The sequence below is a fragment of the Agelaius tricolor genome, unplaced genomic scaffold (genome assembly GCF_023055355.1).
Source record: "Agelaius tricolor isolate 1412-34295 unplaced genomic scaffold, bAgeTri1.0.p SCAF_8, whole genome shotgun sequence".
Taxonomy (NCBI): Eukaryota; Metazoa; Chordata; class Aves; order Passeriformes; family Icteridae; genus Agelaius; species Agelaius tricolor.
In genome coordinates, this window is record NW_027269268.1 from 47,422,146 (window position 1) to 47,449,293 (window position 27,148).

The following is a 27,148-nucleotide window of genomic DNA, read 5'->3' on the forward strand; positions in this document are numbered from 1 at the left end:
TGAAAACACAGTTGGATAATGCCATGCTTTAGGTATTTAATCCAAGCAAGTATTTAAATGGTTATAAATGACCTACATGGAGGCAAAAATTACATGTTCTGCTGTGGACTTTTGAAAAGGAATTTTTGCAGGCTTTCTTCTTAATGACAAATTAAAACTGTAAATGAGACTGTTCTTTATTTTCCTGTGTCCATTTGGTGCCCTGTCAACTATGTTTTTCCTAGTGGTAAAATGGAAAATCTTCTTGCAACTAAAAAATCAATTTAAAATTGATTTTAAATACTTAATAATGACATTATGGCTTTGGAAATACTCCTACATTAAATAAAACAAGACAAAGAAATTTACTGTTGCAATAAAAATATTCAAAATTCAACTGCAAACCCCCCTGATATATACTGAAGGAATTTATGCATATGGCATTTTTGCTAGACTTTAGTGCTTCTAACAAGAACATAACACAAGAAAAGAAATACAGCTGCCATTAAAAATGAGAAAAGTAAAAACTGCATGTCTTAGATTTTTAAGGCTACATAATTATCACTTCTGAAATATTTGATAGGTTTTATAATCTGCTAACTTCTTATGGTTCTGTTCTCTTCTGTACACAAATTAAAATTTGGAAAAAAACCCTTGGAAAATAGCAATGATTAAAAAAAATACTTACAACAACCTGAGTGATTTCAACCCATCAAAAGTCCGTGCAGGAATACATCTTAGGCGGTTGTAACTGAGAATTCTGAAAATATACAAAATGCTGTCAGCAAGTGAATCAGTTATTCAGTAAACTATGCAGAGCATGACTGAAAGCAGCTTTTGCACACATAGCTAGTTAGGAAACAAGTTATTTTACAGCCTCCAAACCAAGCAAGTTTTAATGTCACCTAAACACCCTTTCTTTCCAAGACACAAACCCCACTGTAATGCTTCCAAAGAGTCACTGTTACATGTTTAAACTTACAAGGTGAGCAGCTGAGTCATGTTGCTGAAGCTCTGATTAGAAAGAGTGCTGATTCTGTTGTTACTTAAATCTCTAAAAAATAAATTCAGAAATTCAGACCTTAAAATGACTGCCCCAGTCCCAAAACACTGTAAGTTAAACAGACACATTGTCATTAGTAGAAGTAGTATTATCATTGATATAACTATTTAAAGCAGCACCTGTTTTTATTTTCACATGCCATATACAAGCCCAGCAAGCGTTTAGCTTGATGAATAAAAAGCTTTTCCATTTCAACACAGATGAAAAAGCAGTGCAATGCATTCTAATACAATAGCAATGCTCATCATGCTACCAAGTTAATAATGCAATACTTCATCAACTCAAGCACAAAAATGAAAGTAACGTTTTAAAGTGGAAGTCATTCTAGTCATGTCCCTCATGATACCTAAGTAAATATCATTTAATACTCTACTTAACATTTACATGATGAAGACATCAAAGCCCAGAGCTATTATCATAAAGAACTTAGATTTACAGCAAAAGCCTTAATTTCTTTGTTCAAAATTCTAATGAATAAAATCTTAAACACAATTATGATGGAAGCTGTAGTGGTATGCTGGTAGCTTCAAAGATGCTGATTAAATGTGAATACTGTCTGTTCTTTATTCTCATATTGTGCTTTACTTCTCTTTTTATGTTGACTATTTCAGTATTGTTTCATGTATTTTGTGGTGAAATACTGCCCTTTTTTTAGAGGGAACCTTGATATATTAACTTAAGAGCACTGTTGAATACATATGCAATATGCATATTTCCCCACTTGAAATTTTCATGAAAGTATTGAAGATGACTGACTCATAATAAGCATATTAGGCAACTATAACAGACAAATGCATTCAAAAGAGAAAGAAAAAGATAAAAATAAACAACTTTCTTTGTTAATCTGGAACTCAGGAGACTTGTATGTAATTCTATTTTTTGACCACAGGATTATGTACAGTGGTTTCTTTTTCCAAACACAGCTGAGGAACATTTTCAACTACATAACAGCAGTATGAGTATACGTACAAAAGACTTTAAAAAAATGTGCCCTGCAGGTCTCATAAATGGAGACTGTTAATACTCATTTGCATTCTATTCACCATTCATGAATTCATAACTTCCCTAAACTATTCACGAAGATTTCCTACAAGTTCTACACAGGATAGACTGCAAGGGTTTTTTTTCATGATATTATTTGAAAAATACAAAAAAGTATGGGTTTTAAAAAATATGTGACTGTGACTTCTTTTGTCTAACATGAGGTAAATAAAGGAAATCAAGTTCTTGTTTTTGAATTGTTCTAAACCCAGTGAAAAATGAAATTTAAGGGATTTGGTTTCTCCCCTCACTTTTCATTCTGATTATAATGAAACCACAAACTGCTTTCAGGTTGTAACACATTTCAGCCTCAGATGGTATAAATTTTTATACTCCTAACAAAGACCATGGAATTACAGCTGGAATTACAGGCATTTGCATCTATAGTCTTCCTGTTTTTCCTCGCTGTACACTTAAAAGGTACAGAAATCATATTCAAATCATCCATGAGGTGGAGGTAATAAATTTTAGAGCAACTAGAGTTTTGCCTAAAATCACATAGTGAGTCAGCAATTGAGTTGCCAGCAAGGCATTTTAGACAAGCTCTCCCCTTGGGTCATGAAAACCATATACTGTGGGAGAAACAATTACCATGAATTTAAAAGATCCTATGTCTCTTTTGAGCTCAACTATAATTTTTGCTTTGTTATTTTGCGATGTAATCACTGGAATAAAATACCAATGCTCATAAAAGGTGACTGAGTATATTATATGTACCATGTGATAAGTAGAATAAAATATCCTCACTTACAAAAAATGTTTGGGTATTTTCTGAAAGATACGATACATTTTACAGGCTTTTTCTTAGAAATAAATTCAGGTATAATTGAGTAAGTATAATAAAGTATAATAAATACTAAAAAAGTATAAGTAACTATAATAAATTTTGTTTTGCTTTTACTTCCAGTAGAGAACACTGCTTTAAACTACTTACATGAGTGTCAAATGCTTGTAGTTGGAAAGCTCTTTTGGAACTAGGGTAAACTGATTTCCATCCAAATAACTAAATCAGAAAAACAAAACAAAGAGCATTATGTATTTCATTAAAGTAGGAGCATCTTCATCCACTAATCTCAGAATCCAACAGTAAAGTTAATATCAAATGAATGCATACTCTTCCATTTTATAAGAAAACTTGCTTACAAATTTTGGTTTTTAGAGACACAACTGAGGATTTGTAGCCTAAGATCCAAATGCTATGAAGTAACTGTATGAAGTAACACAATAAAAATATCTCTTGCATTATATTTTCTATTATTTCAAAATGACTGCAAAATGAGGTCTTTATCATCTCCATTTCCCACACACCTACAGAGAAAAGGTAAATCTAACTTCTGCAAATCACATTAAGTGTGGATTTTTAGATATCATAAGAAGAAACAGACTAGAGCATTGTACAGGTAGTCCTTTACACTGCAAACAGCAAGGTCTAGTTTTATCTCTAACAGCAAAGTCATTTGTCATGCCTATGGTTCAGGTCACCTTTCTTAATTTATCCCTGTAAATTTCATGATACATCAGTACACCATGCTACAGTCCTACTGCTGTGAAGTATGTTAGTGACTGAAGACAGCAATCAATTACCCTTCACTACAAAAGTAAGTCAGATTTTTTTCCCCCTCTCAGTAGGTTCACAGCTCCTGTATTATACTGCTCACTCTGCTTCCACGCTCATAACTCTCCATAAGAGACCTTCTCATCCTTAGAGTTAATGGGTTCAGAGCTCTCAAACTGCAGCGGCACCGGCAGTACAGGCAGAGGAAGGTAACAAGCCTTGCCTAAAAATCTTCCAGTGTGCAGCCAGACATAATAAAGTACAAGTAGAGGGGTTCTTCATGTGACCAGGGCAAGTAGTTCAGAGATTATAGGAACTGCTGAATTTACCTGATGGTTTGAAGTGAAGCAGATAGTGGCAAGAAGATTAAAGGTTTCTCAGCTGGGGAAAATGACTTTGCTGATAGTGGTATTACTTATGTTTCCTGGAACCCAAGTGGAAACTACACCCTCATTATCCCTATACAAAGAAGATATTTTTGCCATCCAAATACTTGCAACATGTCTGAGCTAAGAGCAGCTTTTGATAGAGACAGTTTTAGTTTTATTTTGAGCTTAATATCTTTACGTATGCTGCAGCATCTTTGGAAACTTCAGTCTTGACTAAATGGATGAGCTGAAACACAGTTCAATGTCACAAAAAATTATCTTCATCTAATCAAAAGGCTGTCTTTCTTTCTTCTTTTTTTTCCTTTGGACTATGACTTTCTAGGGCTGCTTGCCAAATCCAAAACGTGTCTCAAAAAACTTTATACTTACACTATGGTAATGATGGTGAATAGAGCATGGGTTTATGCAATTAATTATTAAAATCCCAACTTTTAAAATTTTTGATGAAGTAAGTATTCTGAGGACATTCTTTTATCAACAGATACATTAGGTTATATTACTAAGCTTCATTAGAACTGAAGTACTACAAGTATCCACTTGCCTGATAAAAATTCCTTCTTGTTCAAAAGAAGCAACTATTAAGATATTTTATAAAACACATGAAGAGTACATCTTAGAAGAGAAATGCATGCTAATGAGCAAGAAGAATCAATCAGTGTGCAACTGTTAACAGGAACCACCTCCATTATTCTTTTGAAAAATATGCTGAATTGCATGCTTAGACACTAAAGCATATGAAAGTGGAAACAAATGAATTTTCAGTCACAAGGGTCCACTTGCAATTCCAAAAGCATCTCTCTTTAGCTGCTTTGCTTTACATTGCATTGATGACCTTATATTGCCAAATTGCATTTATACCAAACTGTATTCAAGAAAGTCATCCTCTCTTTGAGGAAAAATAAAATAAACCACCAAACAAAACATAATGAAGTTGCAGGTTTATATACCTATACCTGTGTGCTAATTTGAGATCTTAATAATTTCAATTTATCGATGGCTAAAGACTTCTAGATGCTACTAAGCACCAGACTAATGGTGGGCATCTCAGAATATTCTATATAATACCAAACCGTAAAACAGTAGAATTTTTCAGTTACTTATGAAACATATTTATGATGTTTTCTGGAAAAGCACTACATTAACCAGCCATTATGAAACATTATTAAATACCTGCCATATGCAACAAAAACCAACATTTTTTTTCCTGCAAATAATTTGGATTTCTTTCAATATTGTGACCTATTTGATCAAGAATCAAAACAAACTAATATCTAAATTTTAAGGTTCATATTTTTCCTTTCATAATGCCTAAATTTTGCTCGTATGGTGTTATGAGCACTTTATTCAGGTAATAACTTCAAACAATACCTACGGTAGCAAGCTCTTTTTCTATGTCTGTTTCTGTCCACCTGCATATTCAAATAGTACCTTTCATAAAATGCAATCTTAACAATTTTTCTCATAGAAAAAATGTTTCAATAGATTGATAAAATAGCCCAAATTTTATAAAACTGCCTATGTGAAAAAGAAGACATTCTATTGAAACCAGTATTTTTGCAATATCACGAAACTATCATAATCTCTGCGTCATAGAATATCCTCAGCTGGAAGGATCACAGAATCATTGCATGGGACCTTTGGAGATAATCCAGTCCAAACCCCCTGACAAGGCAGGGTTACCTAGAGCAGGTCACACAGGAACACATCCTGGTGGATTTTGAATGTCTGCAGATAAGACTCCACAACCTCCCTGGGCACCCTTTTCCAGTGCTGTCACACCCTAAATGTAAAGAAGCTCTTCCTCATGTTGAGGTGCAGCTTCTTGTGGCTTATTTTATGGCCATTAGTCCTTGTCCTGTTGCTGGGCACCATCCTGCTGGCACAAGCCTTTGAGATATTTGTATCTATTGATGGGATCCCCTCTCAGTGTTCTCCAGACTACCCAGGGCCAGCTCTCACAGTCCCTCCTTGCCTGAGGAGAGATTCTCAGACCTTCATCACCTTTTTTGCCTCCATTGGACCCTCTCCAGTAACTCCTTGTCTTTCTTGAACTGTGGAGAACAGAACTGAACACAATACTCCAGAACTGGCCTCACAAGGGTTGAACAGTGAAGGAGAATCACTTCCTTTGACCTTTGCTGGTTACATTTTTCCCTAATACACCTCAGGATGGAGTCCAGCTCCTGGCTCTGCTCAGGACAGCCCCTAGAATAACACCATGTGCCTGAAAGCATTGTCCAAACACTTGTTGGACTCTGGTAGGCTTGGTGCTGTGACCACTGCTCTGGAGAGCCTGCTCCAGTGCCTGACCACCCTCCAAAGAAGAACCTTTTTTTCGCATAATTTTACTTCACACTGATGTGAAAGTGACTGGTTTGTAGTTACCAGAGTCAACCCTCTTGCCCTTCTCAAAAACTGGGACTTTTTGCCAGCTTCTAGTTGACTGGGACCTCTCTAGATTACCAAGAACAGACAGAAATCATTTAGAGAGGCCTTGTAATGGCATCAGCCATATTTTTGAGTATTTTTGGATTAATTTCATCAGGCCCCATAGACTTAGAGAAAGCCAGAAGGAGCAAATCCTGTGCAAGTTTGGGGTTGGTTGGGTGTTAATCATTCTCACAGTCATGGTACTTCAGCTCAGGGCATTGGGACCCTCAGAGCTGATCACTGGTGTTGAAGACCTAAGTGAAGAAAGCAGTAAATATCTCTGCTTTGTCCATGTCCCTGCTTGTGAGGTGACCATATTCACGGAAAAATGGACCAGTGTTATTTTTGAGCTGTCTTTTGCTATTAAGATATTTTAAAAAGCTCTTTCTATTGTCCCCAGCAGTACTGGCTAGCTTCAGCTCTAACTGGGCCAATTCTCTTCCTACAGCAATAAGCAGCACCTCTATATTCCCCCGATGTCACCCATTGGATGTACACTTTTTATTTTTCCCTTAGCTCCAGAACACCCCTGCTTGGCTGAGCTGGCCTTTTCCCTCACCTGCTTGGCTTCTGACACTTTCTAATTGCTTGCTCTTTAGCTCTTAACAGGTGGTACTCAAAAACTGACCAGCACTGATGCACCTCAGTACCTTCCATGGACACCTTACTAGCTCCCTGAGCAGCCTGAAGTCTCCTCTCATATTCAGAGTTGAAGTTTTGCTGGCACTTTTCCTCCTGTTGACAGAGATTTTAAACTCGACTGCTTTATGACCACTGTGGCCAAGACAGACACCAGAAGCCACTTTACTCACAAGACTCTCTTATTAGACATGCAACAAATCCAGGAGAGCAGCTTTCCTGCTTCACCCCATTAGTACCATAAAGCCATTGTCTAGATGTATTTAACTCCTCGACACAGATCCAGGCCATTGATTTAGAGGATTAAGGTGCTTGATTTAGAGGTAAAAAGTATTGAATAAGAGGTATAAAAAACACGTTCATTATGAGAACATATTCATGTTATAGTTTTCTTTTTCCTTTTTCATGTAATTGAACTTCATTCCTTTCTAAACAATGACCAGAGATTAATCAGATTCACTGTTGCCCTTAATTTAACCCATTGTAACATGATATCCACACAATTATACAATGGTTCAGTGCTGGGGATATAAAATCTGAGAGTGATTACAATTTTATACACATATATTTTTAAAGCTTTAACTAAAGATAGTTGTTAAGAGTGGTTTGGGACTTACAAAGCATTGTTAATTCAAACTTGACCTCTAGTTTCTCAAGATAATGTGAAAGTCTTTATAAAGCAGTGGATTAACAAATTTCAACTCATCTACTAAATTCAACTCTTCATTTTCTTTTCCCCTCATTCTTGACACTGACAATAAAAATCTGACAATAATTTTCATAAAAGTGAAAAAAAGCATGCCACTTACAGTTCAGTCACATCTTTTGGGATGCCTTTAGGCAAAGCTTTCAGACCTTTGTTGCTGCAGCGAACTACTGTGTCCAGACAAGTACATTCTGCAGGGCAGCGGGCCAGGGGAGAACAGCTATTGTCATCATTTCCTGGTTAATAAAAACAAACAGATGCTAAGATTGCTAATAAATGTATCCTCAGTATTAGCAGCAATAGCCCACCTGAATTTTCTTCAAGACAACCTGATATTTCAGCATTACAATATCTCAAGGTAAGGAAGAAAAATGATATTATCTATGTAAATCATCATTCCAAGAATTTACATTTCAGGTGATGCTTTACTTAGCACAATGCTGTTTTACTAGGTAAGAATGCTATTATATGAAAAAAAATCATTAAAGACTCAATCCTAAAATTAAAGTCAATAAACTTAGAAAAGTATTAAAACAAGTCTTTCAAAAAAAATATACAGCCTTGAAAATTGACAAACCAGTAATGCAGTAAATGGAAGTATGTGTGAGAGATGCAAGATAGCAGCATCTCTTTTAATTAAGAGTTAATGAAGCCACAAGCTATAACATGTCATGTTATTTGATCAAGTAACCTGAAAGTGTGCTTGATTCAAGCCTCGGTGTTTGAAAATATTCTCATCTGTACAACAACATTTGATCAATTTTATTTTATACTATTTCTAAATTGTTAATTACAGTACTGAAGATAGGCAAGGAAAACTTTTGAGGGTATATATACAACAGCCCATGCTTGCTGATCATCCAAAATCAAATGGAAAATTTTTAAACTGACATAGAAACTGAGCAGGAAGGGCTTTAAAGTGCAGTACTTTGGGATCTGTGGGATTCACGCAGCTATCTATAGGAAAGCTGAAATTATAAAAGGTTCAAAAATTAATTTCCTTACCATCATCACATGTAAAATCCTGAATTGCCACATCCTGGATGGGGATCTCCTTGAGGAAGTAGGGTTTCTGGCAGCGAGGGTTCCCTGTCACAATGCGTTTCTTCCTTAGCCAGTCTCCAAGCCATGCCAGGTGGCAGTTGCAGTTGAAGGGATTGGCCAAGAGGTTTCTGAGAACCACAGGAAAGTTTATCTCAGATGACACCATCCTTTCATCCCAAGGATTATACTTCTATTTTCAAAAAAATTTACTTTAAACACTGTTTTCAAACAATAATGTGTGTAAACCACAGGTGAAAGGTGTAATTTAGGCTCTGTGTGGTGAATCTTGATACAACTTGTTTAGAAATAATTTAAAACTGTCCAAGACCTGACTTCATGTCAAGCCACTCTGTACCAATAACGCAATAATTCCATATAGAGATGGAGACTGATTACTTTACATTATTAGCTTTAACCTGACAACAGGCATTCCATTCATTTATCATCTCAAGATTTCCATCTTTTATTTGCTCCAGAGAATAAATTTCCGTTCTGAAGTGACAGCTAAGCTGATTACATGCCAGTTACAAAAATGAATTTACTTCTAAAAGCCACAGTACTTTTGGCATCTCCTTATTTCAGCACAAACATATTGACAACTCCATTATTTATAAACATGTCACCCTTAATATGCAAAATTAGTAACTGGGGGCAAAGTGTCACTTTCCTTGTAAAAGGGGGATTAAGTATTTTCCTGAATGATGCTACCTACAACCAGCATTTCTTCATGAAACTGAGTGGCACTTTGCTTACTCTTTTAAATTCCCTTAAATCACATCACATTTAAATTAAAAAAAGGATGCTTCTTTTTATAGAAAATGAGACTGAAGCTTCCCTATAAAACATATATGAATTAAGATTCTCAGCAGGCCAAGGAAATTGAAGCTAGTAACTGGGTGGCACAGGGCAGAAGGACAGACAACATCTAACCAGCTGTGATTGTGTGCTGCCTACCCAAAATGTGGATTTCTACCCTGGTTTAGATAAGTGGGCTTTCATGAGGGGTGTGAGCAGGATGTTTTTTCTGCATTCTTAGACACTTCTGGAAACAGCCTAACGCTTTATCAAAGAGCACCATGAAAACATACTCCTCATGTGCCCAAGATGGTGCAGAAAACAGAATTTCTCAAAACTGCCTCTATGAAATGCTTTTATCCCTGAACTTTACTAAGTGCTGTGAAATCACCCATCAAAGTAATGAGGGAAATGCCCCCCAAAGGTCAGAGATGCAAATGTGGTTACGGTAGAAGACGAGCATGACTCACAGCGTGGAGAGCGAATGCAGCGTGTCGAAGGAGCCGGGTGCCACGGTGGTGATCTGGTTGTCATACAGAGAGAGCAGGCGCACAGAGCTCAGCCCTGTGAAGCTGTCATTTCCCACACAGCTCACCCTGTTGCTCCTCAGCATCCTGAGAAAGAAGGATCAGCATTTTTGAGCTTAGCCTGGGCAGGGACCAGGGCTGAAGTGGCTGCTGGAGTGAGGGCCGAGAGGTGTGACCACAAAGGGGCTGCTGCCAGCGAAGGGACCCCAGTGCAGTGACCCCTGTGCTCCTGTCACCTCACTGAAGAGACTGAGTGCAGTGTGTGTGGAGCAGGCTGGAAGACAAAGGTGGGTGGGTGGGTAGCTTTCACAGAGGCAAGGGGTGTTTCACAGAATCACAGAATGGGTAAGGTTGGAAAGGACCACTGGAGATCATCTGGTGCAACCCTGCTCAAGCAGGGTTCCCTAGAGCTTTCCCCTAGAGAGTTACTCAGGATTGCATCCAGATGGCTTCTGAGTACCTCCAGATGAGACCCCACAACCAACCAACTTTGGGTAATTTGCTCCAGTTTCCCCTAAGTGTTCAGGTTTTTTTTTCTTTTTCTTTCAATACCAGCAGCAGTAACTATGAATTTTTAATTGACAAGAAATGAAACTGATTGAAATTCCCCAAATCAAAAAAACCACAGCAGCCCTCTCTTCATGTTTCGAAGGACGGTGACTCCAGAACTGTTATTTATATAGAGTAGAGGCTTGTACCAGCTTACCTCCTCTTGAGGTCCCTTTCACTTCATTTTTCTTAGGACAGATTCTAGAAACCACTTCTACTGCATTCAAAAGCATTTCATTCAAGTGAAATCAGCATTCCTCCTCATTATGACTCTAAGACAGTACACATTTCAGAATCCTAAGCTATTCTAAAATCTCTCAAATTTCTCTAAAACTTAAGAACTTTGAACTCTGTTGTTCTCCTCTCTATCCACCAAAAGATGGCAATTTCCCCCCTTGCCCTTGTATAGGACTAGCTGCTTTAAACAATTTAGCAGCTTTAACTGCAAGGTTAGAAATTGTAGACGTGATTTATTTAAAATACCTAATGTCTATGGACAGCTGAAACCCCAAAGTCTATTTAATCTTGGCTCTGGTCTGCAGATCAGAAGGGCAGGCTCTCTGAAGAAGGCCAAGATGCTGTAGATTGTATAAACATATTTTTTGAGTGGAAAGAACTAAACTGCTTCATGGAAAGAATGAAATAAGTTCAAGCTATAGTGCTTTTAATCTTGCCTTCACTGTTGAAATGACAAAAAGATTACTTAGGAGAGAATCATTTCCCACATTTCAATACACACCAGAACAATTTCTTCCTCCAGCAAAATTCCCAGTAATGGTTGAATTGAATGAATCAGACTCCATTACGTAAAATGTGTAATTCCCATGCAAAATTCTGTTACTTTGATGATTATTTCCATTTCCATTTCTGAAGTTGGATGTTTACCCATTCTCAACTATTTCATTGCTTTAGAGGAACCAGTATACCCATAATTAATAACTAATAAATTAGTATAATGTATAGCTTCTAGTAAAATAGAAATAAAAACCAAAATATGCTTGAATTATCCATAACTAATTCTCCAAAATAATTTTTTTAGGACAGATACAATATTATTCTCAAAAATACCCGTGAGAAAAGGAGAATAAAATCACACAAATAAATATACTTACAGTGTTTTGAGACTTTCTAGTCCTTTGAACATTTTGTGTTGAACACTTTCCAAGCGATTGCTTGTGAGCAATAGTTCATTCACACCAGAGGCTCCATCAAATGCTCCTTCTTCTATATCTGTAATCTTGTTATTGCTCAGGTTTCTATTACACATTAACACAAACAGACAAGAACTGAGGGGATTTTCTTTTATAAGTGTCCTAAATTAACTGTTAAATGCTCCAGTCTGAATAAATTCCAAGAAAGACTTAGAATCTTAGTTTTCCACTAAGCTTGGAAAAGATTTCCGAAATCATCAAATGTAATCTTGATGCAGTAGCCAAGTTGTTGTGTAAAAGAACAAAATATAAATACATCATTCAACTTCAAACCAGTAAAAAAATAATCAATGCCCTTCTAATTAAGGAAGCAAAGATTTTTAAAGTAATCTTTGGAAGATGGTTTTTAAATAGTGGCAATTACCCAAACTATGCTGCTGCCACATAAGAACATATTTTCCTAATTTTGAATCTTATCAGTAACTATATTTTTTCAGGTCTCCAGCCTTTGTAGCATTTTTAGATGAATTAATAACAAAATTATACTGTATGAGTACAGTACAGCTAACCTCTAATTTATTATATCTTGATAGAAAAATATAGGAAAGCAGTATAAACAGCAACATATGTAAAGGAAATGTGTGAATATAAACAGTACATGAAATGTTAATAATTTATGACATTAGTTAGAGATGAGGGTTTATAAGCAAGATAATTGCATGTATCTGCAATTTGCCTGCAAAGTGGATCAAAATGTCGGGAAAATTACCTAAAATATTGCCAAAATACTTAGTGTTTACAATTTTAGTTGAAATATGGAAATTAAATCCCAAATGTGTAGTATCTGTACTATATATACACAAAAGCAAACATATGCAACAGCACATATTTTCTTAAATATTTTTCATAATAGTGCCCTTTTGTTTTGTTTGTTTCATGTAATTATTTACACATATTACAGAAGTACATCGCTACACATTAAACAGTGTTATAATACACTACTGATTTTTAAAAATATCTTAAAACCTCCCTGAGACAAAGTGTGTGGAAGTAAAGCTGAAGACTATTTGATGGAATTAATGGCGTCGGGAAGAAAATCAAACATTATTTGATGCAATTTCTAGAACGGTGTTTAATTCATTCAAAACAAGAAAGATAATATTTGTTAGGAAAAAACCCCAGGAAGTTGTGGCTTAATCTTCAGTGCTGACTACTCTCTCTAGACTAGCTGAAATGTAACCTACACCTTGCCTGTGATGAAGTACACAATCATCTCATCAGTTAGGTGGGATAGGACTTTTAATATCAACAAGTCCAAGCATCTAATCCAGTACTGCAAAGTCCATTACAAAAATGTATCCACAAATCTTTTAAATTTCTCCAGGGATGGCAACACCACCACTTCCCTGGGTGACCTGTTCCACTGCTTGACAACCATGGAGAAACCAAACTAAACCTCCTCTCCTGTGATTTGATATCATTTCCTCTCATCTTGTCACTTGTCCCCTGGGCAAAAAGGACAACCCCCACCTCACTACAACCTCCTTTCAGATACATGTAAAGAGCGAGAAGGTCCCCACCGAACTTCCATTTCTCTAGGCTAAACAACCCGTTTCCTTAGCTGCTCCTCATCACACTTGGGCTCCATACCCTCCAGCAGCTTTGTTACCCTTCTTTGGACTCTTTCCAGCACCTCAGTGTCTTTTTGGTAGAGAGGAATCCAAAACTGAACAAACTACTCAAGATGTGCCCTCACCAATGACAAGCACTGAGGGACAATCACTGCCCTGGTCCTGCTGGCCACACTATTGCTGATACAGGCCAGGTACCATTTGTCTTCTTGGCCACCTGGGCACATGCTGGTTCATGTTCACCTGGCTGTTGACTGGCATCCCCAGATTCTTTTCTGCTGGGCAGCTTTCCAGCCATTCTTCCCCAAGTCTGAGCACTGCCTGGGGATGTTATGTCAGTGTAGGACCTGGCACTCGGACTTGCTGAATCTCATACTGTTGGCCTTGGCCCATCTATCCAGCCAGTCCAGATCCCTCTGCAGAACCTACCTACCCTCCAGCAGATCAACACTCCCACCCAACATGGTGTCATTTGCAAACTTGTGGAGAGTGAATTTAATCCTCTCATCCAGATTATCAACACACGTATTAAACACGACTGATACGGAGCCCTAGGGAACACCATTTGTGACTGTCTGCCAACTGGATTTAACTTCATTCACTACCCTCTGGGCCCAGCCATCCAGCCATTCTTTTACCCAGTGAAGTTTATGTCTGTCCAAGCCATGAACAGCCAGTTTATCCAGGAGAATGCTGTGGGAAATGGTGTCAAAGGCTTAACTAAAGTCTAAGTAGACAACATCCACAGTTAAGGCTTTCATTTAGTTTCACAGTGGAGCTGTTCAGTCTGCAAGGTGCTGTGGAAGACTGGAAGCAAGAAATTCATTATTTTTAATCTCAGATGGCTTGTCAATGTCAAGCCCTCAGTTTCCTAAAACCTTTTTGTTCTTGCTGTAACATGGATACTACTTCACCCACTTCACATTGATATTTTAAAGATTAATGTTGCATAGCTAATCAATGTTGCAGTGCATACACATGCTTTATTACTGATGAAGCATCAAATCAATGAAACATTCAGGCCTCAATTTTTTAATGTCATCTGTGCAGAAAGATCTTTGCACCTATTTTAAACCTCCATAAGAAATATGAGCTTCACAGAAATACAGAATTCACTCATATTGCTGTCTCTGCAACATCAGTACTTCACTTTCTTCCAGTGATGCTTAAGCAGTCACTCTATTATTCTCTCAATGGAAGAATGTTGTAACAATTGATAACTGTATTAGGAAGTTATGGAGCAGTATTATTAAAATAGTTAACTCTTCATTAATATTTTTTTTTCATTTTTTTCCCTATTTAATTAAACAGATTTTAAAGCCTTTGGGAGTTCCAACAGACAGCTACATTAAGACTGATTAATATTCATGCTTTTTTTTTTCCCTTTTGTCTTGAACACATCCTCAATTTAAAAGAAATATTGTTAAATATGAAGATCTGATATATGTATAAATGTGTGTGTATGCATGTGCATGTATGACACATCAAGCCGTTTATTTCCTAGAATCCTGCAATCATAGAATGTCTTGGGTTGCAAAAGACCTTGAATATTATCTAGTTCCAATTCCTCTGCTGTAGGCAGGGACAACTTTCACTATATATTGATGAGGACATTAAATACAGGTCCTTAAGGGACACCATTTGTCATTGATGTCTTTGGGACTCTGAGCCACTGACCATTACCCTCTGGATGCTGCTGTCCAAACAATTTCTTATCCATCTAAGTCCACCCATCAAACCCATCTCTCCCCAGTTTAGAGAGAAGGATGCTGCAGGGGCCCATGTCAAAGGCTTTAGAGAAGTCTTGATAAATGACATCTACAGCCCTTCCCTTGTCCACTGATGCTTCATATTGATACTTGATATTTCCAAAGTACACTGCAGCTGTAAAAAGTGCTAATCTGAGATTCTGATTCTTGAAGATTGAAGAAAACGGGGTATCTACTGCATAGCACCAGAAAACTGTTGTGCCAGACATTGCTATATTTTTTTCTAAGTGTTGCAGCCCAGTTCAAAGTGGTAAGGTGTACTCAAGTAGAGAGGTCAAAGGCAAGTTCATTTTATATTGTTGGGGCTTTAAAAATATTTTAATCAAAAAAAATCAGTAATCAATATTTAACTAATTGTGACCACACCATCACAGATCTGGTTAAGGGTAACAATAGTTGAAGCAATACTATTGCTCCCCTAAGATTTTGATCGCTAATACTGCTCTGTTACAAATGGTAGTCTCAAGGTGACTACTAATCTGTTTTTACTTGCATTCTTCTCTTCACTACTATTTATGTTTGGTTTAAAACCTGAAATGATTGAGCACAGATTCACAAAGTCTAACTAAATTATCTACCTTCAAATGTGTCTTTTACATAAGCTAAAGAAAAGCTTCTCATAGTCTTATTTTTAGCAACACTTGCAATTGGTAAGATTATAAACTACTGTTGGAACATTAACTGTTAACCTGGACTTACATGGATGACCTATCAAACCACTTTTTCTCAGTCATTTAAATTTTGATATTCCCCTCACCTAATGACCGTTTAATGAAGCACAGAATCAATGGCATGCCCTTAATGTGCTGAAAGAGGCAAAATTGTCTGGTTAGAGAATAATACAGGAAGTTACAAAAGATTACTGGAATCTCTTCTAAGCAGCTTATACTGTGAGCTCCCTGCTGTGGCTGCATAAGAGACCAGCTGGCTGGATGCTGCTGTGAAGGTGCTGGAGCTATACACCATGGGAAGTGGCTGCTGGCAGTGCCAAGCCCCAGACAGGAGAGCTGCCAACTCTGACCTACCTCAGGGATTAATTTAAACCCATTCTTGATTTTTGATTGGAATAAACTGAATCTTTTGTAGATTAGAACTAAGAAAGGTGGAGAGTCACAGCAAGGAGCTAATACACTATCTGAATAGACAAGGTCATTGAATTTGCACTTACATTTTTCGCAGCTGAGGAAGCTTCTTAAAGATTCCAGTAGCTTCCAGGACTGAAAATTCATTGTTATTTAGTCGCCTAAAAAAAATTACAGCAATTTCAGAAAAAAAAATTATACAGGGATTGATACAGAATGTTCCACATTATGTGAACTTTTCAGTCTGGCTTCCCTGAACATCTGATATTTAACTGGTATCTGCAGAACAATTCCTTATATAATGACAGCTCTAATTTTGATAATTCCTGGGAATGAACATTCTCATTAGTTAAACTTAGGCATACATAAGACATTTTCAAAACCTGATCACAGAACTTTGCACAGCTAAAGCTGAAAAGGAATATAAGATGTGTTTTTAATTTTCAAACAAGAACGTAACTAAGGGAGGATTCCATGGCAACTTATAAATAAAAGTCTTTAGAAAGACATATAAACCACTGAAGATTAGTCTTCAGTTCTTAAAAGGATATCAGGTGGAGTCTGCCAGACATCTGGAGGTACTCACAGAACACTATTTACAAGAATGAAAGAATTACTCTCCTTTTGAGTAGGGAATGAAACCCACCGCACAGGTCTTCCCATGAATTTAAAAACACTTCCCTCTCATACCACTACAGCTGGCACACATTCATTGTTTAAGGCAGCATTAAATACCCTGTAAGAAGGTATGCAATGAGTGACAAACACAAATATACAAATAGCTGGGCATTTCTCTTTCCTGCAAGGCTTACAGTACAGTATACCTTTAACAGCAGCTATGTTAGGGGACCATCTACATTTCAAACAATACCTGCATTGACCCAGTACTCCCTATTTCCTCTCTTGAAATGAAAACGGAAATTATGAGTCTTAGATCCTTTATATGCTCTAATAGAGCCATATTATTAAGGAAGGGAGTCTGTCCAGCATTTCTTTAGAAATCTTAAATAGGAAGGAGAAGATAGGACTGACAAGATCACTGTGAAATGAAATTCAGCACAATTGTAAACCCAGAATGCTTTTCAGAATTGCCTTATTGCAAGACAAGTTTAAAAAAAAAAACAAACTAGAAAATTAAAGAAAGCTGTTCGTTCATCCTTCCCTTCTGTTCATTCTCATTGATAGCCAGAAGGGAAATGAAGGTTGTAAATCTGAAGGTATGGTTGTACAACAGTTTCAACATGGAACCAAACTGAAAGAAGACAGAAGTTTTTTGGATATACACAAAACATTTGTAGGTCACACTAAACTATAAGGAACATGAATTTCTGAAGATGCTATCACCTCTAAAAATCAGACTTAATATGATTTTTAGGGGGACCATATAAAATACTTTTGCATATTCTAAATTAATAAAGTTATTTCTTGACTCTAAACAGACTTTTCTTTACCCTATCTATCAACAAAAGAACCACTGACCATTCTATAAATGCTGACATCCTCAAATACTTTTCAAGTGTTATACCATCTAGAATGACTTGATAATGAAAACATTAACTGATTTTAATAATACTTACTTACTCTACTGCAAACATTTCTAACCCCACTGAAAAATGCAAATAATTTGATAATTTATCCTTTGCAACAATCTTTTACCTGTTAGAAGTAATTTACTTTGTCTCTCCCTCAAGTTTCTTTCACACAAATGCCTTCAACCCTTCCAGTATTCTTTTCTATGATTCTTGTTCTCCTTGAATTTTATTCCAAGCAATTATATCCATCTTGAAAAATGAAGTCTTGAGCACAGTATTGCAGCTGATCCTTTACTATTATTGCTATGCACAGTACAATAATTATTTCCTATAATTTACATTCTACATTCCTATACATATATCCTGAAATGAAATTTGCATTAGTGCCCAATAGCACTCCTTCATCTTTATGGTGTGTGATAACCACATTCTTTTTTCTTGACCTATTTGCTGTTTATGCCTCAATCTTGTACTTCCAGTACTAAATAGTTCTATCTAATGTCATATGTAGAATATTAATTTTATTTTATTTTAATTGTATTTATTTTATTTAAATTAGTCCATATACAATGGGATCAAATTTATTACAGATAACTGGAAAGTTTACAGATGTGATGGGATCTCCATTCTGTATCTTAATATTATTTTTGAGTCCAGTGCTCTTCACTGGTAAAGACAGCAACTGTAGTTATTACCCATCACTAGATCAAGAAAATGATCTTAAAATTACTTTTACCTGGTTTGTTGAAATAAAGTACTGAAATACCATTCTCAAAATCAAAAATAAACAGAAGCATTTGATCTTAATGTCTACATATTCTGTTTGTCTGGATTATTTGATGCTTTTGGCTGTTTTAGTAACACAATGGCTAAGATATTGCATATTTTTGAATAATATTTGAACCTTCCTTGAAGCCTATATACTGCAGTGATAGTCGTGCTTTCTAAAACTACCTTGTTAGGTGATTATCTATTGTAAAATCATTATAAAAATTGAGCATATAAGACTGAAATTATTTTTTCTTTAGCATTTCTCCTGGGGACTTCATTTTGAGTGATTTCTGAAATGCTTCCTGCATTTTCCTACATTTTAGAAATCTACCTGAAAAATATTTTATTTTTGGGGTGCAATTACAGACTTGTACTTTACATGAAATACTTTACTGTCAGATTAGACAGATCATTCAATGTTTCTCTGGAAGACAGTGAGCAAGGGACAAAATGGGAAGTGAGAACAGCAGTTAGTTGGTTCAGTTATAATTTTTTTAACTTTTACAATTAAGTATCTGTCTTGAGCAATATTCATATTTTCTAATTTTTTTTTTAAAAGGCTTTTTGGAGGAAACAGGGTTTTTTCACTGTGGTATTATTGCTGTTGCAATTTACACAATAGACACTTTTTTAAGAGACTCACAGGATATGCTGAGTTGGAGGAGACCCACAAAGACCACTGGGTCCAGTTCCTGGCCCTGTCACTGTCACCCCAGAGCAGAGATCAGTGCCTGCCCTCCTCTTTCCCTCATGAGGAAGCTGTAACTGCACTGAGGTCTCCCCTCAAGCTCCTCTTCATGCTGAGCAAGCCAAGGGACCTCAGCTGCTCCTCATATGGCTTCTCCTCAAGGCCCTTCATCATCTTTGTTGCCCTCCTTTGGACTTTTTTCCTTTTGATCTTCATTTCCAAGCTGAGATTCAACTCCAAGCATCACCCTGCAGAAATTAGTCTAGGTCTCCTCACCACCTACAGAAGCATCAATGTAATTTGACTCTAACTACTGTTTCTATATCACATTTTGTGGATAAAAAAAAGAAGGCTAACTAGCTGCTATTCTCATACATGCCAGTAAATATGCAAACTGAAAATCAAAGAATGGTCCTAGAGCTAGACTAGGAAGTCTCAGGATGAACAACAAAGCGCATCAAAGACCAGGACAGGAGGAAACAAGAGGAAGAGCTATAACTTTTGTATCAGTGAGGCAAAAACCAAACTAATGTATTTGGCTAGAGCAAATGGATTTTTAGCAGAAGTAAAAAAAAATGAAGACATAATTTCTCTATCCTCTCTGGAATATTTGCAAGACTTGAAATTTTTATTACATCAAATGACTTGAAGAACAATCTGCACAGCCTATCAAGTAGAAGGCTGAATAATGACTTTGTTACAGTTAAGCACCATCTAACTTGGATAGACTGCTGGAAAGAGAAGGGATCTTTAATGCAAAAAAATATAAAGGAAGCAGTAATAGAAACTGAAGAGAAGTAGAGTACATCTAAAACTAAAAGTTCCCATTAAAAAAAAAATTAAAAGAAGTGAAAGAAAACAAATTCTGTAACAGTCTCAGGGGAATGGTGGATTTTTTAATCCACTAACACTTTCAAATAAGACTGGATATTTTCTGAAAGAAGTGCTGTAACTTCATATTTAATAAAAAAAAAATTTGTCAACTGAAATTTGAGTGTTTAGGATATAGAGTAGATGAGGCTTGATTATTTCATTATTCCTTCTGAATTTAACATGTAGGAACCATAATTATAGAAAGAAAACACCTGACAGTATATCTTCCACATGCAAATAAATTAATCTAAAAAACAATTAAAATGCTAAATTAAAATTATAATTTCTTCAGAGAAGAGACAATTAAACATGATTCCTCCTAAATATCAAAGTAATGCATGCTTAATAATGTCAACAACTCCATTCCTCTTTTCTTGGTTCAGTAACTTCATTTACACAACCACTACTTGATGATTTCTTCCCACACTTTAACCTGTTACTTATTCCATCAGCTTTTATTCTTAAATTAAACAATTGTATCTCAACATATTGGATAACATAAAATGTATTTCTCCACTGAATTCTATCTCCCTTCACACAAGACTGTATCAATTTTTTTTTTTTCTCGAATTGTAATTTTCAGATTTGTAATAGGAACATGTTGTGGTTTAAACCCAGCAAGACACCACGTTCAACACAGATACTTTGTTCTCTCCTCCACCATACGGATCAGGGAGAGAACCAGAAGGGTAAAAGCTGGAAAACTCATGGGTAGAGATAAAGACAGTTTAATAGGGAAATCAAAAGCCGAGTAAAGAAAAACAAGAAATTAATTCACTGCTCTCCACGGGCAGGCAGGTGTTCAGCCGTCCCCAGGAGAGCAAGGCTCCTTCAATTGTCTTGAAAAGACAAAGACTATCATTCCAAATGCCCCACTCTTCCTCTTTCTTCCTCCCCTTTATACACTGAGCACAATGTCACATGGTCTGGAATATCCCTTGGGTCAGTTTGGGTCACCTGTCCTGGCTGTGTCTCCACCCAACCTCCCATGTACCCCCAAATTCCTTGCCAGCACGGCAGTACAAAAAGCAGAAAAGGCCTTGGCTCTGTGTAAATCCTGCCCACCAAGAACCAAAACATCTCCATATTATCAACCCTCTGTTCAGCACAATTCCAAATCATAAGCCCATACTGTAAGGGAATTAACTCTACCCCAGCCAAAACCAGCACAGAAAATAATAATACTAAGTTCAACTCCTTCTCCCAGATTAGAGACAGAAAAAAAGTCTCCATTTGTGTTTCAAAAATATTTCAGTTTTAAATCTCTTTTCCTGTCCAGATGTTCAAAAACTCAACAATAGTCTCACTATTTCATATCTGATTGCCATAGTGTTTCTTTGATGATGGCTGTGGACTGCTCTTTTAAGAAGTGTGCCATCCTGGTGCTCATCTCACCCCTGCAGGTGACAACTTGATCACAATAATCTTGTCTCCACATCTCTACACTGCTTTACTATGTCAAATCAAAGCCCCTTTTTTTGTCCCTCAACATTTTGCCTTGTTCTTTAAACTGAATCTCCTAGGAAAACAGCTATTTCCTTCCACCTTTGCTCTGCAATGACAGTCACTTTCATCTACCTTTCTGCCAATCCTTCAACCAGCTCTGCATTCCCTTTTATACTGTTCTTTGCACATGGAGAAATCTTGTAAAGCTGTCTTAATTTTATCTTTCACTCCCTCCTTGAAGATTACTTCAGTTGTAATGCTTAAAAATAATTCCCTTATGGCACTTGTCAAGCAAGTAATAATCTCTGAGTCCTTCTCTCCCCACCTCTATTCATTATACTATTATCTCATCTTAACTCTGATCTGTTTGTCTGCTTTATCTTCCTCTGGTCTCCTGCCCAACAAACATAATGTGTACTTTGCATAAAAAGAATCATCTCTGTCTTTTTAAACATCTAGGTAGCACTTTTTAAGACAGACCTCTCTGGTTACTGGATGCCCTACTTTCTCCTGCAGTTAAAAGTTAAAATTAAAATAAACCCCACTACCTTTCAAAAAATCAAAGTGGATTCCTCAGGTCCTGAAGAACTAGAAACATAGAATAGTTGTTTTATTTCTTTATCATAGATTTTTAGGGCCACATGGTATTGAAATAATGCATGAATAATTTTTATGAATATTTAAGCCTTTGAAGTGCATCATGGAAGCGTTACTTAGTTACTTTCAATTTTTGCTGTCCAAAAAAAGTAAAGCTGTGGTTTCATATTTAAAAATTTTAGTTTTTCTCCATAAGTAAACAATCTTTTATTATGGGTTCAACTTACAACTCTGCTGTGTACTGGGGAATGTGATCAGGAATTTTGTTGAGTTTCTGATTGGAGCAGTCCACTGTGGTTCCTTCACAGCGACATTTCTCAGGGCAAGCCAAATCTGCAAAGCAGTCTCCACTTAATTTGGATCTGTAATCTTCAGTGCCTGTAGAAGATTAAAGTCAAAACACAGAAACTAAGTCAATAACGTATAAGATTTTCTTCTTGTGAGAGGGTTGAAAAGACGTCTGCAATGCAGATAACGGGTGGGCAACTTGGGAAATGCATGATAAACTTCGTGATACTGAACAGACACAAGGGCTTCAAGAGAGGGTTAAATATAGGGACTTAAGATATGCTGGAAAAAGAAACTGAGACCAACTTCACATAGCAGGATAACATTAACTTGAGCTTTTCACAGCTGTACTTTCTGCTGATTATGTTGTCAGCCAATCTAGCCTTGTTTATAGCTAATCAAACAAATGCCTCTGTTTGTTTTAGAATTTGTTTTCTTTCTCTGTATCAAGAATAAATAGATCCTGAATGCCACCTTTTCTCTTTCTCTGGTTACAAATTTGTATTGTTGACTGGACTTCATTAACCTCTGTGATTTTTTTGTTTTTATAGTCCCGATACTCCACATCATCTCAACAAATAAGTTGAAAGCCCTGTTTTCAGCTTTAATTTAAAAAATGTGTGATCCTGACTTAAGCCTCAGCAGCTTGCCATGCTGTAGAAAGCTGCGTGACGTTCCATGGTGCTTGACAGAACCATGTTTTACTCATACCTCACAACCACATGGTTAGATCAAGCACAACAGAAAATCTCGCTACATTATCAAAACTGCATCCATTAGGCCAAGGATAAGAGCAAGGGAAAAGAGGAGGGAGTAGGTATAAATTACAGAAGCATTTGAAGTTTAATACTTGCTTACATGACATGGCATTCTTATTATTGAATGTCCAGTGCCACAGTAACAGTATCACTGTCACAGATTGAATAAAAATACAATATCTATGCAAAAAGAAAAAAAAAAGGGAAAAAAAAGAACCACATTGAAAGTTTCCTCCACCATTTCCCAGAGTCAGTCAAAGAAACATCCTAAACATATCAGGAAAAAACATCTGGTAAGGAACTGAGGGTGGGTGACAAAGAAAACAAAGAGAAGCCAAAAGGACCTGTGGGTTCTTCTTGGACAAAGGTGAAAAGACTGAGACTAGCAGAAGGTGCATCAGGGCTGGGAGGTACACTGTGATTTAGTTCAGACACTGAACTTTACTTACAGCCAAAATGGTGAACTCCTGAAAAAGTAAAGATAGCCAAGAAGGAAAGAAAGACAGAGTAATGCCAATTAAGACAAAAACATGAACTAAGCTCTCATGTTCTCTACTTAACTTTCATTTGATTAGAAGATGGTGCTAGGGCCATTGTCCTCAGCAGAAAGAAAGAATAATTCATTTTGAGTAGCATTTAAAAATGAAGATAAGATTGGGGTTTATTACAGATTTCATCTAGGATGATGATCATGCCTCCCATGAATTATTCTTCACTATTTTGAATATGTCCTTTAAAAGCTGCTCCCTAAACATATATAGGAGTTACAGAATATTCTGAGTTGGAAAAGACCCACAAGGATCACCAAGCCAAATATACATGCTATGCCACTTAAATCCTTAATAAATCAAACAAATATAGGAGAAACAAACTGCTCAGTGGAGGGGGAAAAAACCCAACAGTCATCAGATACTATATTATCTACCACTTGTAAATGTTTTAGTAATCCATATGATGAAACCACTACATGGTACTTCTATGAGGTAGCAGATAAATGATATTTTTTTCAAATAAATGATTTAATACTTGCAAACCTTTAGTCTTCCAAATTACCATAATGAAATTTTACTAGGACTTCATAGTGTCTGCGGAGCAACATCTCCAAATGACATATTTAAAACAAATACTAAAAATATTTAGGTGTTTAAAGAAATGCTAAGATTATTTTATAGTATCCACTTCAGTATAAAGAAGTGGTTTTTAGCACTTTTAAATACCCAATAAACAAGTCAAAAAATAAGTTTTGTTTTTTTCCTCCTGCATCCAGAGTACATCACTGTTAGCAGTTTAAACAATTAAATATTCAGGGACAATGCCGTCAACAACTAAAATACTTTTAGGTAGCATCTCCCTGATAACCTGATAGAAAGAGAAAGCAACAGAGAAGCATGTATATAGCCCATTCTTCACAATTTAATTATTTTTCTTCTTTCCTCCCACCCCACCCTCCCCCTGGAATACCATTTTTAAAAGGGTATGTAAATAAGCCTAAACTGCATGAGTGGCCATGTAATAACCAGGCTGTGAGGACATTTGCTGGCAGGAAAACACTTCTAACTCACAAGTGAAAGTTGTGCTGGCAAGGTTGAGTAGAAGTCAGTCTGTGGCAGGAATACAGCTGTACTACACACTAAGGAATGGAATGGTACTACAGGTTTGTGAAATTGAATTCCCCTGTTTTATGCTGCTTTAACACATTTTTGTGGATGCTAGTGCTGACAAATTCTGGCCTTATTTTGTATTTCATATTTTCTTTACTTCATATTCAAAACAATGTATTAGTATAAGGGCCTGAATTACTTCACATGACTGCTGCAAATTTAAGTGTTACATCACACAGCATTTGGAGGAGAGCTAAACATACCAGCTGAAGAGAAAACAACTAAGATGACTGCAGAATGATGATATACCTGTAGTACTTGAAAGAAGGAGTGCACTGGTGTCCTAATCAATTACTGTAGATATTTTTCTAGATATTAAACCATGGCAGAAAATCCCGATTGCAAAACACATATTGTAACTCATCAATAGATGCATTATTCCCTTGTTTATTTTGTTATTTATAATCTGTTATGAATATAATGTGAGTGAATATTTTTTTTTCTATTAAGAAAACAGTGCACACACTGGCAAGCAATGTAAAAGAAAGAAAGATCCATATTTCAAAGAGCTAGGTCCAACATTGGTAAATCTTTTGTAAAAATATCATAGACTTATTGTAGCTTAACGCTGTGTGTAAATTACTATTTCACTCCAACTTGAAAGTCATATTTTCTTTAATGGAAAGCATTTCTGATTCACTGTATGCATGTGACCACAGAATGCCTCTAATTAAAAATATCAGCTTTCTTTTCCAAGCATTCCACTGTGATTTCCTAAACAAAAGAGGGTGAGCAAGCAGCAGATGCAGCCAGCGTAGAGCAGGAAAGCAAGGCAAGAAAACGTTCATTTGTAGAATGTTTAGTCTTTAGAGTTGTGCTAGCTCTTTGATGGCAGCATGGATTCCTGTGTTTAAAAGCAGCTCAGAAGCTACATTTTAAAAACAGTAGCAGCAGAAAGGCAAGGTACAAGGTAAGTAAAAGTGTCAGTTAAAATATGAACTAGCAGGTGCAACCTTCTAAATAATATAAATATAGGTATAATTTTGGTAGGTTGTGTGCAAATCTGTGAGACAGAAAAAGGTAAACGGAGCTGCATGCTAAGCTCTAATATTCAGAAAACAGAATTACTATTAGTCTACAAAGGAAAACTACGTATAGCTATAGGTAATGACTAATGTTAATACACATGCATCAGTTTCCTAAAAGCTATGACAAACTTTGCTTTTGGGGTGAAAGGGAGAGAATATCTGCAGTTAGTCAATCTTACTGCAGAGCCAAACCTACCTGGAATGAAATACTGTTCTTTAGCTAAATAAAGAGAAAAAAAAATAGAAGATGCACCTGAATGTCAGCAAGCAAAGAATGAGTTTTATTAGATTAAGTATGGACTGCAGTTAACTACAGATAATTTAGTGAAAAAAATGTGTATTCACAATGAGAGCTGATAAACAACGAAGTGTGAATAGTCATAAATGTATCCGGAACATGGATTAAAAAACAGTTTTCATCTGGTATTTGCACTTGAGACTGAATAAACTGTAGAATGTGAAATGCACCTGGAACAGCTGGATACCATATGACAAAAGTTAGGATTTAAAGAAATGTAAGTAGGAAATGGAATAAGATTAGAAAAAGAAAACAGTAAATTTCAGTATGAAGTAAGCTCCCTGTATAAAAGGAATATGTTATGTTTCCATATTTAGCTTAGAAATTTTTAGATCTTTCACATATTCCAGAGCCCTGTGGAAATTTAAAAAAATGATTTATGGCGGTGATACTTGTAGTGAATAACTTTAGCATTTAATTCTGAAGTTTTATATATTACATTTATGTTGTTAGATTTAATGTTACTCAGAAATAGTGCCAAATATGTTAACTACAGTAACGTTCCGTGATCCCAAAGTCTATGACTTCCCAGATTTCCCTCTATTCAGTCAACCAACTAAAAAAAAATAATTCTGTGATGTTTAATAATTCTGTAGGGAGACAGCTGCTTTCATTAGAACTTCTAAAACCACTATTTTTCTTTTTGCCAATAAAGGAAAAATAGCAGCTGAACGAAGAAAATTACCTGAGCAGCGGAATTTCTTGCTTTTGATCTGGCCAATCCTTTTGTTTGCCAGCCGGCGGGGGCTGGTGCACCGGGCACCGCTGGTCTCAATGGGGTTTGTGTGCAGGTAATCCGCCAGCCACTTCAGATGGCAGTCACAGATAAACGGGTTCTGAGCCAAATGCCTTTCATTG

General features: G+C 36.4%; 1 protein-coding gene across 10 annotated transcripts in view; it reads right to left on the minus strand.

Annotated features, from left to right (window-relative positions):
- SLIT2 (slit guidance ligand 2) overlaps window positions 1-27,148 on the minus strand; it is a 260,769-nt gene that overhangs the window by 43,714 nt on the left and 189,907 nt on the right. For 5 of the 10 annotated variants that reach the window (XM_071432632.1, XM_071432635.1, XM_071432641.1 and 2 more), the window contains exons 14-25: window positions 26,976-27,139; window positions 26,189-26,212; window positions 23,753-23,770; window positions 22,485-22,635; window positions 16,437-16,511; window positions 11,830-11,973; window positions 10,112-10,255; window positions 8,808-8,974; window positions 7,906-8,038; window positions 3,018-3,086; window positions 962-1,033; window positions 668-739 (exon numbers count right to left, since the gene is read on the minus strand). In XM_071432632.1, the coding sequence (XP_071288733.1) occupies window positions 668-739; window positions 962-1,033; window positions 3,018-3,086; window positions 7,906-8,038; window positions 8,808-8,974; window positions 10,112-10,255; window positions 11,830-11,973; window positions 16,437-16,511; window positions 22,485-22,635; window positions 23,753-23,770; window positions 26,189-26,212; window positions 26,976-27,139 (1,233 nt within the window). The remainder of the gene's footprint in view (window positions 1-667; window positions 740-961; window positions 1,034-3,017; window positions 3,087-7,905; window positions 8,039-8,807; window positions 8,975-10,111; window positions 10,256-11,829; window positions 11,974-16,436; window positions 16,512-22,484; window positions 22,636-23,752; window positions 23,771-26,188; window positions 26,213-26,975; window positions 27,140-27,148) is intronic. The other 5 variants (XM_071432633.1, XM_071432638.1, XM_071432636.1 and 2 more) reach the window with 3 other exon arrangements.